Here is a 16,471-nt window from a genome sequence, read left to right on the forward strand (position 1 = left end):
TCTTCCCTCTCTTAAAAACAGCAGGTCTAATCCTCTTTTATTCTGGAGCACTATTTCAGACAGGGAGGTGAGGGACTCTTCTAATTTAGAGATGGACTGTTCTAAGGTCCTGAGGTCTTTATCTATAGCATTGCTCAAGGCAGTTAATCCCCTTTCTCCTGTGACTAAGGCCGTAGTGCCAGTCCTTACGCCCGCGGCAATTCTCAGTCCCAGGAGTACAGCCAGGGTGAGGGATATTGGTTCTCTTTTCTATAATCTGGATCTCTGGTCAAATTCATCCTCGAAACTATTGGCAGTATGATAATAAATTCTTGTGACGAATTGAATACGCCAGTTGAGATGCAGGGGGTCAGGCCTGTGGAGCAAGCCCACCACCTATTGGGCCCTGGTATCAAAAAATAACCAGGAGTGGTCGGAAGGCTGACTTCAGTCTTATTATATAGAGCCTGGTAGCCCGGGGGAATTTTTCTTAAGCCTAGTCCTGAACCGGTCCCCGATACATCCGTTAGGGTTATCCGCTCTTCTTTGCCCCAAAGACAAGTTGTGTGGTCCGTGGTGTTATTATAGACCCCCATGGTGGCAATTCTTTTATAATAAGGGGGGCTGACCGCTAGGCATAGCCAGCATGCTTCAGTCATTCAGGGTTGGAGCCATTTAAGGCGTAGTAAGCTCCCCGTACTAAGTTAAACAGTCTGTGCCATCTTTGCCCAGTAGGTACTGCGGGAGGTCAAATGTCCTTCAGAGAAAACAATCAAGGTAAAGAGATATATTTCAGGGTGGCCAAATCTTGATCTCTCACAGTCCCGCCTTTGAAACTAAAAGTTTCATAGTCCTTTTGAAACTTAAAGAAGTTTCATAGTCCAGAAGCTGAGTTGGTAGATTGTTTCATCTCATTGAACACATTTCTTTTCTCAAGGTTACGCCTATATTATGGTATCAAGTCCATCAGCTTCAGTTTGTAAGGCTTCAGGAAAAAGGGCAGGTTCAGTTCTCAGTGATTCCAAATGAAAATGATGGAAAAAATCAAAAACGTTAGTTTGGAGATCTGTAGCCAGATATTTCAGGAGACTGGAAGAAATCAGGATCCAGTCTAGTCAACAGATATAAAAAATAAAAACCTCAAAAGACAATTAACAAAACTAGGATCTAATATCTGCAGATGTATACTATAGTTTTTACTGAAATATAATTTTTTTTTCTAAAATCACCCTCATTTTTATTAAGATAGAGTTGGCCCAATTATTAACATAAGTACAGCAAGAATAGCAATTGATCACATAGGCTCTTTTAAATCTGCTTTGCTGGAACTTTTTATAAGGAATCTCACATTGAACTTTAAAGGCCTCTCGAGGCCAGGAAAGCCAAGCCAAGGATTTTGTCATCAGACTTTGCCTGCAATACCTATAAATTTGGGTGAATTCCTCTATTCCGAGGTTTCCCCAAAATATTTCAAGGTTCCTTGTACCTGCCAGATAAGTGACATTCTTTACTTATCCTGGTAAGTGCTGCTTGGAACACAAGGTACCAGGCCAATATTTCCACGTGGCTTTATTCCATAAAGTCCAATCTTCATTTCTCAAAAGCTGTATGGTTATATCGCAAATATGATGTTCCAGTCATAACCTTGGTAATATAACCAGTTTTTCCAATTGTGTCCTGTTACAAGGAGAACAGATTCTTATTGAACTTATGCAAATAACTATATTGCCATGAAAACAATAATACTCATTAAGAGTTTCCAAATTCGAGGGATCAGATAGAGAGAAAAAGATAAATATTTCAATTTTACTTACAAAAGTATTATTTACCAAATTGTTATAAGTCATAGCTAGCTCAGGAGAAAAGAGAAAAAGTTTTTCTTAAATCTGAAAAAACAAAACATTAAAAATTCAGCAATACTTTAAATGAAAAATCATAAAAATTATAATCAGTTCATTCAGTCCTGTGTAATCCATTTTTGATCCCAATCTTTTGTTAGCAGCTTCATGAAGTTATCAGTCTTTCCAACAGATTTCTGTAATTTTTTATCAAGTTCAGTTTTATGATCAGAAAGTTTATCAGAAGTCTGTACTTCAGTGTAAATGTCAGAGTCTTTTCTATGAATTTTTCTGAAGTTGAAACATTTTGCAAAAGCATTAGAGCAAAGAAATAAGTCTGTACCTCAAAATGGCAATTGACAGAGAAATTTGGTTAATTTTGTGACATACAACACTTTAAAATAATAATAACCAGAATTATGACTGATAACCAGGACAGATCAGCATTTCAGTAATGTTGTACAATTTTAAAACATCTATATCAATAACATTTATCCACATAATAGCACCTAAGCAGACTTATCATCACTTGTCTGACAATCCTTTTCATGTAATTTAACATACTGAATCAGCCTAATAAGTTTAGTATCTTTCCCCTTATAGGAAGAGAGCAAATTTCTTTGAGAAGTTCCAGGGCCCTTTGAAAATTCCCAAAGAAAAAGTAAAAAGACTTTAAGATATGAATTTTGGGGAGCTTGTCAAAAATATAAACAGTCAAAGCAAACATAGCATTAACAGTCCAAAAGCCTTAATAGAGAGACCTCAGTCTTTTGAACACAGGAAATTATTTTAACAAAACATAGATTTTTTGTCTTTTAGGTAGACTTACTCAAAGGTAAAGAAAAATCTTTTGTAACCTCTTTATCAAGTTTAAGAAAATTATCCTTTTAAGAGAAATAAGACCAAATTATAATTTTGTACCAGCTTACTTTTGATATTAAAACTCATTTACTTAATTAAATTTATTTTAATCTTAGCCAACTTGACTATGTAAAAACTCTTTTTTCAGAATTCCTCTTTCACAAACTCATAACTTTCTTTTTACATTCAGAATTTGTCCCATGTCTTTCTTTTCCCTTCTAGTACTTGAGGACAAATTTATCTTTCTTAATCGACCAAACAAAACATTTCCATTTTTTGTTTCTTCTTTATACATCTTACTTTTCTTGTACACAGACATATTTTTTTTAATTTTTTAGTAGCTTTAATCACATATATTAATTAGAAATTTTAACCCTTATAGACTTTGACTTCTAAGTAAAAACTAAGTAAGCAGTTATAAACTTTTTTACATTAGCATTTTGTGGATTGGAAAATTTATGAACACTTCATAACTTCTAGAAATATGTTATTTTATAGTACAATCTTTTAATAAAACACATGTTTACCAATAGACCTAAAACACCTTTTAGTTCTCCTGCAATGAAAAGCCAAAAGTAGACAAACGTACATTCAGCAATCAATGTCCAACATCTTATCTTATTTGGAAATGATGATACTCAGAGAATTTCCATCATAAAATTTAGCAAAACTCTAAAGTTTTAAGTTACCAGAAAGAGTTTGGAAGCTGTAACCACCATAACACATAATTATTGTGTAAAGTTCATCCAACGTTTATCTTTTTACAACTATTTAGTTACTTATTTCCAATAATTATTTAGATTGCCTACAAGACTTTATAAGACTTCAGATAAAATTAGCCATCATTTAAATTATTATTTTTGTTAACCAGTTCTGTAATAGAAATAACATCAGTTTTTTCTACAAAATTTCATGCAGTTTTTATCACTTCTTATACCTTTAAACACAGTCATCACTAAGATTTTTATCAATAGGTCTTGGTCTTATAATCTTGGACCAGGAGCATTCCCAGTCAGACATTTTAAAACATATTCAGGCAAGGTTGATGCAACCTCTCTATACAAAATCAGCTCAAACATTCCAACCTTTATGATCTCATCAACACTTACACTTTTACATGTTCTCAACTCAACTGCAACCTGAGTCAAGGTCTCAAGACTAGTCAAATTTTTCCCTTCCTTTTTCTAGCCTTAATTTTTAGGTACCAATTAAGCAATTATGTGAGAGCTCTCAAAACATCTTTTTTTCCCCCAATTTAGAAGTTTTTCCAATTTAAAGGATCCGTCGTCTGGCCATTGACGAGTAGGATCTTCACTTGTATATTTATTCTAATAGTGACTCGAACCAATAAGCCTTTTTAAGGAAAGACCCGGAGGTAACTTTCTACGCTTAGAATAAATCTTTCCCATGGACGCAAGAGGCGTCCCTGGTGAGGGCGCAGATGATGTAGCCCCCATGATCCACAAAATTCACTCCCAAAGATATTCAGACTCCCCTGAGAGCTTGGCCCAGCCGGACAGAGACAGTTCGGAACCCCAGTGTACTCGACTGGCCACCAAGGTGCACCCCGGTAAATGCACCTTCCGTATGGTGGAGACCAAGGAGAATATTTTCACTGGTCATAAAGCCAAGTTTTCTCAGGACACAGAACAAGACAGAAGGAAAAACCTCATCCGGTTTTTTTTTTTTTTTCTTATGTGCACAATGACAGCTTTAGCCACGCCTTAGGTCTCTTGGAGCCAGAATAATACCTGGGGGGGAGGTGCCGCAGGGTTGGGGACTGTGTGCTTTTACAGAGTACCTCGTCGTTGCACGGACATTTTCTTGCAGTTGGCGGGGGACCTGTGTCACCTACCCCGTTCCGTGACCCAACTTATCCTGTCACGGGAGTCTTCTGAAAGTGGCGAGCGCCCTAATGGCTCTTAACTGCTCGACCCGCGCCCACTTAAATTTGCGGCCTTTTTGGCTTCCAAGATGCCCTCGGCAATGACCTTCACTTCATGTGCATAATAACCCACGGCAAAGTTTGTAGACGCCGGTCTGGTGAGACCCGCAAACTCACCAGTCTGTGGGGCCGGCCCGGACAGCAGGCTAATAGGGCCTATGCCTGCGTCCTACCCTATGGTATTTCTTTTTTATGACAAAAGACACAGACAAAAGAGAAAAACAGAGACTACCTTTGGGAGGAAAAGGGATCAAGATCAAAAACCAAGAGTACTCTACCAAATTTAAACCAAGAGTCACTAAAAGCCCAAGAAACTAGTTTCCCAAATATTTTCTCCTGCCAATCTAAATTTAGAAAGAGAAAAGAATTCTCACCATTTCCTTCCGCCGGACTCCGCAGATAGAGATTCCGGGAGGCTGACGTGGTAAGAAATCTTACCTTTTTGCCGGCTTGTGTCAGGCGTGTCCGTATCTCATCATCTGCAGTAGTCCAGGGAGAAGGCAGGTCCTCCAGCTGTAGGATCTCATCCCGTCAAATGAGGTCCACGTGACGAACAAAAACAGAACAACGAACATCAAAGACACACCAGAACATAAACAATCTCGCCCGGTTGGCGTCTCTACAAGCCAACCTAAGGCGGCTTCAGATGGGAGGGGTTTTCGTGTCCTCCCTGGGAAAAAGAGTGCCGTTTCTTTTTCCACCTGAAGGGGGGTGGTCAGGCTTTCCTGACTCCCCTTGTCCCTTGGGGCGTCCCCCAGGGTTGCAGCCTGCAGTTCCCAGCACGTCTGCCACTGCAGCCGCTCGGCCCTCAGCGGCGCTGAGGCCCGAGGCGGCGGCTGCCCAGATACGGAGACCAAAATAATGCTTCGCGGCGCCGCACACACTCACACACCCAGTCACTCAGGCTTACCTCCAAGGGGTCTTCGGAGTCTGGGGTGACCGCGCAGATCCCGGACGAGCCCCCAAATGTAGGATCCCAAAGGAGACCCCAACTCCAGTCTCGGGAAGGCGCGGACCCACAGACACAGAAGACCGAGCTTGATGCAAACGCAAGAGGTAAGAGGTTTATTAAGCGGAGCTCCGGGTCTTAAGCGGAGCTCCGGGTCGACACCTATCTCTCGCAGGAGACAGAGGAGTCGACCCGAACCTTAAAGGGCAAGCTCTTTTATAGGATTCGGAAGCATAAAGCGGGAAAAGGTTGGCGCGATCTTACATGATTGGCTAATTTAAACAGTTACATTTTATGGCGCGAATTGCTATGGCGCGAAGCGATTATCAGGTTACACACACGCGTTCCCATCTGGACCCCCTCCACCCCGACCCTCCCAAACTTATCCCTCTGGAGCACTCTCTTGTTCTCAATTCTTCCCCGAACAGTTTAGGGTGGGTCTTTCATGAATAGAGTCAGTCAGGATTGATAAACGTTCCCTCCTATACCAGGAATCCTTAGGGTGTGAAGGTGCCTGTCTCTAAGGTAGTAACTTTTAAATTTTTAATATAATTTATTTCCTTCAGTTGTATCAGCTGTGGATGAGGAAACCCAGGCTCTGAGATGGTAATTACTCTCCTCACTCACAAGGACGTGTCGGAACCAAAAATAGGACACAGACCTGTCTGGTTCCAAAGCCTGTGCTGTCAGGAGCAGATGTAAAATAATCATGAAAGAACTGGTGGTGTTTGTGACCAGTGTGACCATCACCTAAGACAACTGCCCTAGGCTTAGCCTTGTGTCTGGTATGCATTAAGTGATCAGCTAGGCAAACATCGGTTAAACTGAATTAGTCTGATCATTTTACCCAAGTCCAAACTTGTCTTTGGGATGGCAAAGGGGTTTTTGTTTTTGGTAACAACTTTGAGGTAAAACTGACATAAAGTGCACATATTTAAAGTGTACAGTGTGATAAGTTTTGACATACGTATACATCCTTGAAACCACCCCTGGAATGGGAAAATTTAAGGGCTGCAAAGCAAGATAATCTCATTTCGGCTTCTAGAAAAACGCGTGATCCGGGATCATGCAGTCCCGGGAAATCCGTGAGTGCTGCGAACACGGGGAGGCGGCCGTGAGATCTCAGGGGCTCCGCGCTCCCCACCTGCCAGGCACGGGGACCTGGCCAGCATCACTCCTAGGTTGGGGTCTCGGGGCCACCTCGCCCACGCCCGGCACGCGGCCTCGCTGGCGCCCGAGCCTCCATCCGCATTCTCCGCATGCTCCAACTCCGACTTCGGAACCCACGTGTGAGAGCCACGCACTGGGGGCCGCGCTCGCCTCGGGGGCAGAAACCGCGCGTGCGCCGGACCCAGAGGACCCGCCTCCCTTCTGGGGCTCCCGGCGTGCAGCGCGCCCACCGGGGGCGGGGCAGTAGAGGGCTGCCCGGAAGGCGGAAGTGCGCGGCTTCTGGTCGGCGTGGCCCGCGTGCGTCGCTGAGCAGGGTTTTCTCAGGTGGGTTGTGTGCCTCCGGGTGTGGTGGGCGTGGGGCCCGGGGCTCGACCCGGCCGCCGATGGAGAGGCTCATCTCCAGCGTCATCCGTCTCTGGGCGAGCGTGCGCCCGGCCCGAGGGCGAGGTCCCTGCGCGGTGCGAGCGGAGGCCGCTCTGGTCATTGTGCCCGGTCAGCGCGGCCCTCGGGGTGGTTTACCGCCGCCTCCGTCCCTGCCCCTCGCGGGCTGGGGTTGTGCGGACGGGGGCACAGAGTGAGTGTGACTGCTGGTCCTCCATCCCGCAAACGTTGATGCAGCCTCCTGTGTGCAGAGCGCTGTGCGCTGGGGCCCCGCGGTGACCGCGACCTGCGCAGCCCTCCTCCGTGGAGCCCCCGGCCAGGGATGACAGAATAGCCTCAGCAATCTCAGACTGTAACGCGTGTTAGAAAGGAAAGGAGAGGCTGGTGTGGTGGAGACTAGAAAGGGGCGCGTACGGGGTCAGAGACGCCCTGTCCGAGGTCCTGGGGTGGTGGAGCAAGCCTCGCGGAGATCACTTCCCAGACAGGAACGGCAGCCGTACAGGTACTGACTGGACACAGTTGAGACTTTATTCTTATTCTTTTTCCATGTCTTAATGATTTATTTAACTGCTTTATTGACGTATAATTAACACAAACTGCACACGTTTCAAGTGTGTAACGTGAGTTTTGATATATGTATACAGACGTAAATCTCTCAGCACAGTCAAGATGATGTTGTAAATCACTGCCAAAAGTTTCCCTTTAAACTCGATAATCCCTGTAATCGTTTTATTCCCACCCCTCATCACGTGCCTGCACTGTCCCAAGGTTGTCATTGGTTGGAGTTGTTTCAGATGTAATTGGTACTTGGGGATGGGGTGGAGCATAAAATGAGATAGAGTTGAAGGAGGCAGAGGACAGGTCACAACCTGGTAGATCTTGAATATAGGAGGTGGGAAATCGTTAAAGAATTCCAAGAAAGGCACTGATACGCTGTAAGTTTTTAAAAGCTCACACTAACCACCTTTTGGAAGATTTAGGGCTGAGGCTGAGTGGTGGAGAGAAAGCAAGAGTGGAAATAAACAAGTTTAAAATAGCTAGATTAATTTGAGGGGGTGGATAAGAGGAAGATTGGGCTGGGATGTTGTATAGGTTTGGGGGAAATCAAGATTCAATTAAAAGAGATATTTATAAAAACATTTTTAAATTTGTGAATTGTTGGATAAATGTAAGGTGATGATGCTGTTTGCATTTTGGGGGAAATTAAATTTCTGCATCTTTTTTTTTTTTATGAGGAGGACCCGCCCTGAGCTAACATCCAATGCCAGTCCTCTTTTTTTTTTGCTGAGGAAGACTGGCCCTGGGCTAACATCCATGCCCATCTTCCTCTACTTTATATGGGACGCCACCCTGACCGTGGCCTGACAAGCAGTGTGTCGGTGCGCCCCGGGGATCTGAACCGGCGAACCCCGGGCCGCCGCAGAGGAGCTCACGCACTTAACCACTTGCGCCACGGGGCCGGCCCCAGATTTCTGCATCTTGTATGGAAACTCCAGGAGCTTTCAGAATTGGCTTGACTTGTAGTTCGCTGGTGACCGGGGGCTTGATTTGGTGTTCTTAATTGTTATTGAATGGCTGCATGTGCTGTGTTGATCCTCACAGAATTTGCACAGTATGCCATCATAAATTGTGAAGAGTTTTACCTTCCATTTGTTCGTGTTTTGTAGAGATACGTTTTGACCTGGTTTTTTAAGGATTTGCTTTTTTTTTTTTGATAGTGAATATTTGCTTTTGAATATGTATTTTTGTTAACTTTCCAGGTAAAATATGGCTAAAAGCTTACGGAGTAAGTGGAAAAGGAAGATGCGTGCTGAAAAGAGAAAAAAGAATGCCCCGAAGGAGCTCAGCCGACTTAAAAGTATTCTTAAAGTCAACAGTGATGTTTTAATGAAAGACGTTCAAGAGGTGGCGACTGTCGTGGCACCCAAGCAGTGTCAAGAGAAAACCCAGTGTGTGGTGAACGACGAAAACGGTGAGTTTATGTGCTTCGCTTTTTTTTTTAAAAAATAATTCAATTTCCTTTTGTGACTCTGTCCCTTTGTGACTGTCCTCCACTTGTTCCCACACGTGTTTCCCCACAACCCTCCTGCCGTGCCCACATCATTCTCTGAAGACTTATAGTGCTGCTACACGGTCTATGCTGAACCATTTGAAAGCCGCTTCATGTGAATGGGCATGTTTTGGATTATTCACAGTGGGCCTTTGGTGTTTATACAGTAGCCTACGTGTCTCAGAAACAGACATACAGGAGTAGACAAAGCTAGACACACCCCCGTTGGAAGAGTACACAATTCATTCAGGGACTACACAGGATGGAAGGAGGTCTTTCTTCATTTTACCCTTTGCAAGATCTAGTTCCCATTCTAAAGAGTCCTGTGCCCTTATGTTATTATCCTGAAAATCACAGTTTCTCTGTATTTGATTTGGACAGATTCTAGGTACCTCTGTCTCTTAATCATAGTCTAAAGTTGGAGGCTGTATGTAATACTAGTTTCAGCATGGGAAAACACTCACTGGTTTTCACATTCTAATACACCTCTTGGCAGCAAACTGAATGAAGCACTCACAATAGTCAGGCTCTTAAAATAAAAGTATATTTATGTGGTGTCCAGTGGCCGAGGAGGAGAGCAGTATTCATCAACCTTCCAATCCTAGAAGTTTCCTTTCCCATTCTTCAAAACAGTCCTTTCTTATTTTCTCTTCCCATTCTACCCCTCTCCCATCCGCTACGAATAAAAATTACAAAAAGCTGTTTGCTTTAACTTCTTTGAAAAATGAGGGCAATCCACAGAAATACCCTCATCTTCTCACTATCCAAGTCTATAGGAATTTGAATATACAGTCAGCCCTCGGTAACCGCAGGTTCGCCATCCTCGGGTTCAACCAACCGCAGATGGAAAGGCCTGTGATGGTTGGGTCTGTACTGAACATGTACAGACCTTTTTTTCTTGTCATTATTCCCTAGACAATACAGTATGACAACTATTTACACAGCATTTACATTGTATTAGGTATTATAAGTCATGTAGAGATGAATTAAAGTATACAGGGGGATGTGCATAGGTTATTTGCAAATACTACCCCATTTTGTGTAAGAGACTTGAGCATCTGCGAATTTTGGTATCCGAGGGGGTCCTGGAACCAGTCCCCCAGATACCAAGGGAGGACTGTATATTCTTTTTTTTTTTTTTTTTTTAAAGATTTTATTTATTCAGTTTTTTCCCCCCAAAGACCCAGTAGATAGTTGTACGTCATAGGTTCACATCCTTCCAGTTGCTGTACGTGGGACTCGGCCTCGCGTTGGACGGAGAAGTGTTGCCTCGGGGCGCTCCCCGGATCCGAACCCGGGCCGCCAGCATCAGAGCGCGCGCACTTAACCGCTAAGCCACGGGGCCGGCCCAGGACTGTATATTCTGTTCCCTCATTAATGCTCTCTCAAAGGCCATTTTCTCCACCTGTGTTCTCCATTTTCAAGAGCTGTACTCCTGCCTCCCTCTTAGCGCTCTCTTCTCCACTGGGTCATTCACAGCAGCATAAATGTGTCTGGGATGTCCTATCTCAAAAAGAAAGGAAGAAGAATCCCTCCCTTGATCTCATATTTCCCCCGATCTGCTGCTTTATTTCAGCTGTCCTCCTTGAAACTTCTTAACCCTTGCTGTGACTGTTTCCTCACATGCACACCACCCCTGCCTGTTGGCTCTTGCCCTTGAGGTAAAACTCACATAAAATAAAATTAACCACTTTAAAGTGTACAGTTCAGTAGCATTTAGTACATTCGTGATGTTGTCCAAACATCACCTCTATTTCCAAAACAGTTTCATCACCCTAAAAGGAAACCCTGTACCCGTTAAGGATTCTCTCGCTCTTCATCTGTCCTCCCAGCATCTGGCAATCACTAATGTGCTTTCTGTCTCGGTGGATTTACCTATTCTGGATGTTTCACATAAATGGAATCTTACGATACGTGGCCTTTTGTGTCTGAGTCTTTTCATCGAGCATAACGTTTTTGAGGTTCATCCACATTACAGCATGTATCAGTACTTTTCTCCTTTTTAAAGCTGAACAGTAGCCCATTTTATGTATTTATCCGTTCATTGGTTGGTGGAAATTTGGGTTGCTTCCACCTTGTGGTTCTTGTGAATAGTGCTGCTGTGAACATTTGTGTACAAGTTTTTGTTTGAATGCCTGTTTTCAGTATTGTGGGGTGTATACTTATCTGTGGAATTACTGGGTCATATGAGAATGCTGTGTTTACTCTTGTCTGTATCACTTACCATTCTACTTTCCCACCAGCAATGTACGAGGGTTCCAGTTTTTTCACATCCTCACCAGTAGTTGTTGTTTTCCATTTTTTGATTATTGCCCCATCCTAGTGGATGTGAAGTGGTATCTCATTATGGTTTTGATTTGCATTTCCCCAGTGACTAGTGATGTTGAGCATCTTTTCGTATGCTTGTTGGCCATTTGTATATCATCTTTGGAGAAAGATCTGTTCAAGTCCTTTGCCCATTTTTTAATTGGATTTTTTATCTTTCTGTTTTTGAGCTGTAGGAGTTTTTTATTTATTCTGCATACTGGATGCCCATTCACTCTTGAGTCTCTTGGATTTATCCTCTTAATTTTCTTTTCTCTCTGTTTTCTATTTATTTTCTTTTGTTATACTTTCTGATTTTCTCAACTTTATCATCTAGTTGTGTTGTTTAGTTTTGCTGTCATATTTTTAATTTCCAAAAGTTTTTTTTCTTTTATTGTTCCTTATTTATAGACTGAGGTTCTTAATGGATATATATTCTCTGATCTCCCTAAGGGTATTAATTACAATTTGTTTTAGACGTTTTAATTTGCTTGATGCATTGTCTTCTTTCCTCTTGGGTTCTCCTCCTCCTTTCCATTGCTTTATTTTTGTTTCTCTCTTTATTGTTAGAGGCTTTTCTTCAGTGTCTGGTGATCAGTGGTGGTTGTTAAGGCACTAGAATGGTGATTGGAAGCTTGGGGGGAGGGGACACGGTGTGGGGAGGGCTGATCAATGCTAGACTTGTAGAATGACTGGATTGGCCCCAGGGGGTGTTGTTGTGGGAGAGCTCCTACAGCAGAACCTGTTAGGTCTTTTGTCTTCTCTCATCATCCTCGGAGAGGACTTCTCTCATCTCCGGCCTGGGGGAATGTCTGGCTGCCCAGATGTTTGGAGTATTTCAGGAGCTAAGTGGGGATAGAACTGAGGGTGGGGGAGTCCCCCCATTTAGTCATCTACCTATTTTCAGTATGGTTCCTCATCTCTACCTTCAAGTTCATGTTTCTCCTCTTTCTACTCCTTCAAGTACCCACCCAGGTTCTTAAGTCACAAACCTAGTAGTTATCCTTGATCGCTCTTTCCTTTATCCCCACATCTGAGCCATTAGCACATCTTCTTGAGTATCTCTAAAATACATCAGGAATCGACCCATTTTCCTCCGGCTCTTATGCTTTCACCGTAAATGACCGCCATCTCTTGCCTGAACCACGAGATTAGCCTTTTCACTTCTCTCTCCAGCTCTTGTTCCTTTCTTATTCATTTTTGACCTATCAACCAGGGTGATCTTTTTAGAATATAAATCAGATTATGTCAGTCTTATGCTTAAAATACCTCACTGTCTCTCCATGTGCTCACCAGAGTCTACCAGGTCCCACTTAGTCTGTTTCCAGTACCTCTTCAAAAAGCTGCTTACCACAGGCTGAAGTTTGCTTTGTTCTTCTCCCTCAACAGAACATTGTAAACTCTATGAGAGCAAGAAGCTTATTTGGACCACTATATCCCCAGAACCTAGAACAGCACCTAAAATAATCATTCAACATGTGGTTATTGCATGGCTGATATATACCACATAGGTACCAGGCACTGTTCTAGGTATAGGCACACCTCAGAGATAGTGTGGGTTTGGTTCCAGACCACTGCTGTAAAGCAAATATTGAAATAAAGTGAGTCCCACAAATTTTCTGGTTCCCCACTGCATATAAAAGTTATGTTTAGGGGCTGGCCCCGTGGCCTAGTGGTTTGAGTTCAGCATGCTCTGCTTCAGCGGCCTGGAGTCACGGGTTCGGATGCCAGGCCTGTACTTACACCACTTGTCAGCCATGCTGTGGCGGCTGCATGTAAAATAGAGGAAGACTGGCACAGATGTTAGCTCAGGGCAAATCTTCCTCAAGCAAAAAGAGAAAGATTGGCAACCAGTGTTAGTTCGACAAATCTTCCTCCGGGAGGAAAAAAAGTTTTCATTATATTGTAGTCTGTTAAGTGTGCAGTAGCGTTATGTGTAAAAAAAAAAAAAACAATGTATATACCTTAATTAAAAAATATTTATTGCTAAAAAATGCTAACCATCGTCAGCCTTCAGCAAGTTGTAATATTTTTGCTGCTGGAGGGCGTTGTTTTTAAAATGCAATAAAGCAAAGCACAATAAAATGAAGTATGCCTCTACTTTGGAAACGATGAATATCAGAGAAATGGCCTCTATCCTGATGGGATTTACATTGTATTTCGAGGAGACAGAAAGTAAACCAGATAAATGACCACTGTAATGTCAGGTAGTAGAGATCATGGAGGACCTTCTATACCCTGGTAAGTTCCCAAAGAGGGACATTCTGCACCGTAGGTAAGGTTGGTGATGGATGTACCACAGCGTGGTTGCCCTGAGCTTCCTGCCAAGTCTCCTGTAGTAGAACTGGATCTGTGGGTGTTACCCGGATAGAAAAGTGTGGCAGCCCTAGGATACATCCAGGTCTTTCTTCTGTCGTCTGCCCATCTCTGTCATCACAAGCCTGCTGCTCACTGCGCCACCTCTTCCAAGTTCACTGCATTGGAAGTGGCCATCATTCCTTGTCAGCTCATTTACTTCCAAGGCCTGTCCATTAGAAGTGTGGGTGCACTTCTTAATGGCTCGACTATTTTGTGTAGCTCAAGAAAGGACTTAACTCATGTGTGCTCGGAACCGTACACTTATCCCTGATGCAGTAACTCAAAGCCATACATCCTGTTTCCCGTGTAACCTTTACTGTTCCAGGGCCATCATGACAACATTCGTTAGAAAGTTTCTCAGTGACCAGATAGATGATGTCTCTAGTTCCTCACACATATCTTTTATGGTTGTAGTAACACATGGCAGCATGTGTGTGATTCTGTTGAATGTGCTGGGGGGGTGGTCTCAGTGTTAGTCGAAGAGTGTTCCACAAATAAGGGATTGTTTTCTTTTGTAGGTTCAGACCACTTTCGGTTCTGATGATCTCATTGCATTAATGCACTTTTTCACAGGGTTGTTTTTTCATTTGTGAGTATTGATAGTTTTTTTCATTTTTTATTCAGATGACATGAAAATGGAGACTGATATTAAGAGAAACAAAAAGACTCTTCTAGACCAGCATGGACAGTACCCCATATGGATGAACCAGCGGCAGAGGAAACGGCTGAAGGCAAAGCGAGAGAAAGGGAGGGGGAAAAGCAAAGCGAAGGCTGCGAAGGGGCTGGCCTGGTAGACTCTTAAGAACTTGGAAAATGCCCCATGGGGGCAGATCTTTTTTTTTTTTTTTTTTTTGGAGGAAGATCAGCCCTGAGCTAACATCCATGCTAATCCTCCTCTTTTTGCTGAGGAAGACCGGCTCTGAGCTATCATCTATGGGGGTAGATCTTTAATTAGAATGTCTAGGTTGATTTCAGCTTCTACCGAATGAAAACTTTGTTTCCATATTTTAACTTGGCCTTTTCTTCAATTCAGACCCAACACAATGCCTCAGATTTGTTTTGGGAGCTTGAATAAAATATTTTCGGTGATGAATGAAAATTATACTGATGATTTAATTGGATGCTGTCTAGTATGGAGGGATTATCAGACATCAGAATTCTACCAAGTATTAACGTGGTTGTAATTGTTCTTAGTAAAGATAAATGATACTATTCTGACGAATTTGAGGTAACTCTTATTTAAAGAAAACTATTATGTAATATTTTAAAATATAATGTTAGTGGATCTTATAAGCAATACTTGTTTGGAGTTTCGATTTTGTATAATTCAGAATAAAAGATATTTTGTGTGTAGATCTTGAAGATCTTTTCTTTCATAAATACTTTGTTTTCCAGTAGTAGAGAAGACTAATTCTTCAGTTAACTTTTTAAAAAAATCTTAAATTTTTGATAGAATATTAACATGTACAAATCAGGGTGCTCCATGTTTTTAGAAGATTACAACATCCTGGGAACTAGTTTAATGTTCTTCAGTTTTTGTTTTTTGGGTTTCTTTTTGTGAGGAAGATTAGTCCTGAGCTAACGTCCTTTGCCAATCCTCCTCTTTTTGCTAAGGAAGACTGGCCCTGGGATAACATCTGTGCCCATCTTCCTCTACTTTATATGAGGTGCCGCCACAGCATGGCTTGATAAGCGGTGTGTTGGTCCGAGCCCGGGATCCGAACCTGCGAACCCTTGGGCCGGTGAAGCGGAACGTGAGAACTCAACCACTACGCCATCAGGCCAGCCCCTGTTCTTCAGTTTTTATATTATGTAGTCTAACATAATGCAGTATTTCCCAGAGTATGTTCCTCAGAATCAGTTTTTCCAGGTGCATGGTGAAAACATATATTTTGTGGTCACTTCAATTTGGGAAATGCCACATACTTGAAGATTCCCAAAAAGTATTAGCTTAGTGTAGTCTTATAGAGATCAAGCAATAAAGAAACCTGTTTAACTTTGACTCTTTGAAACTAGTATTCTGAGGAACAGAATATTCTGTTGGAAATGCTGGTATAATGAAATGATTTGTGTCAAATAACAGTTTACTAATTTCACTCTAAGTTTACTTTTAGTTAAGCAGTCTAAACTTAGCCTTCCCTCTGAAAATTCACTATAATCATATCAACCACCATAATGTCACTGGAGCAACAAATCGTTATTGAGGGCTTACTGTGTGCCAAGGGCTCTCCAGGTGCTAGGACAGAAGGAACAAGACAGGTGTCTGTCCTCATGGACATCTGCTCAGAGGAGACTGTAACGGCAGAGGAGAACCAAGTCAAAGTGAGAGCTGGGAGAATTAGGTCACAAAGATTGTGCCAGGTACGCTGCTAGGTTGGGGCACAATATAGAGATAAATAGGACATGACCCAAATCATTTAGGAGATTTGAACCTATACAATTTAATGCCAGTAAAATATTAAAAGTATTTTATCTCATAGGCTTTCCTCGACTTACTCAGTGGTTAGTTTACTGAGGAGTTAGTGGATTTGTAAATCTTTGAAATTTTCCTGAAAGAAGCTAATAGAAGATGTGAGTTTGAAAATAAATGTCATTCATGGCCTTTTGGTATAGTTATAAACAACAACTAGAATTTG

The 16,471-nt window shown here is 42.5% G+C and overlaps 1 protein-coding gene across 2 annotated transcripts; it reads left to right on the forward strand.

Annotated features, from left to right (window-relative positions):
• Positions 1-6,975: 6,975 nt before the first annotated feature.
• On the forward strand, positions 6,976-15,188 carry LLPH (LLP homolog, long-term synaptic facilitation factor). 2 transcript variants are annotated; one of them, XM_087442066.1, is made up of 3 exons: positions 6,976-7,066; positions 8,884-9,095; positions 14,460-15,188. In XM_087442066.1, exons 2-3 carry the CDS (start codon positions 8,891-8,893, stop codon positions 14,627-14,629), a joined length of 375 nt encoding a protein of 124 aa, XP_087298192.1. In that variant the 5' UTR covers positions 6,976-7,066; positions 8,884-8,890; the 3' UTR covers positions 14,630-15,188. The 2 variants fall into 2 exon arrangements, with proteins under 2 accessions (XP_087298192.1, XP_087298193.1); XM_087442067.1 differs by lacking the exon at positions 6,976-7,066 and adding an exon at positions 7,131-7,625.
• The last annotated feature ends 1,283 nt before the right edge of the window (positions 15,189-16,471 follow it).

This window comes from Ceratotherium simum, chromosome 17, assembly GCF_057802395.1.
Source record: "Ceratotherium simum simum isolate JZ-2026a chromosome 17, ASM5780239v1, whole genome shotgun sequence".
NCBI lineage: Eukaryota > Metazoa > Chordata > Mammalia > Perissodactyla > Rhinocerotidae > Ceratotherium > Ceratotherium simum.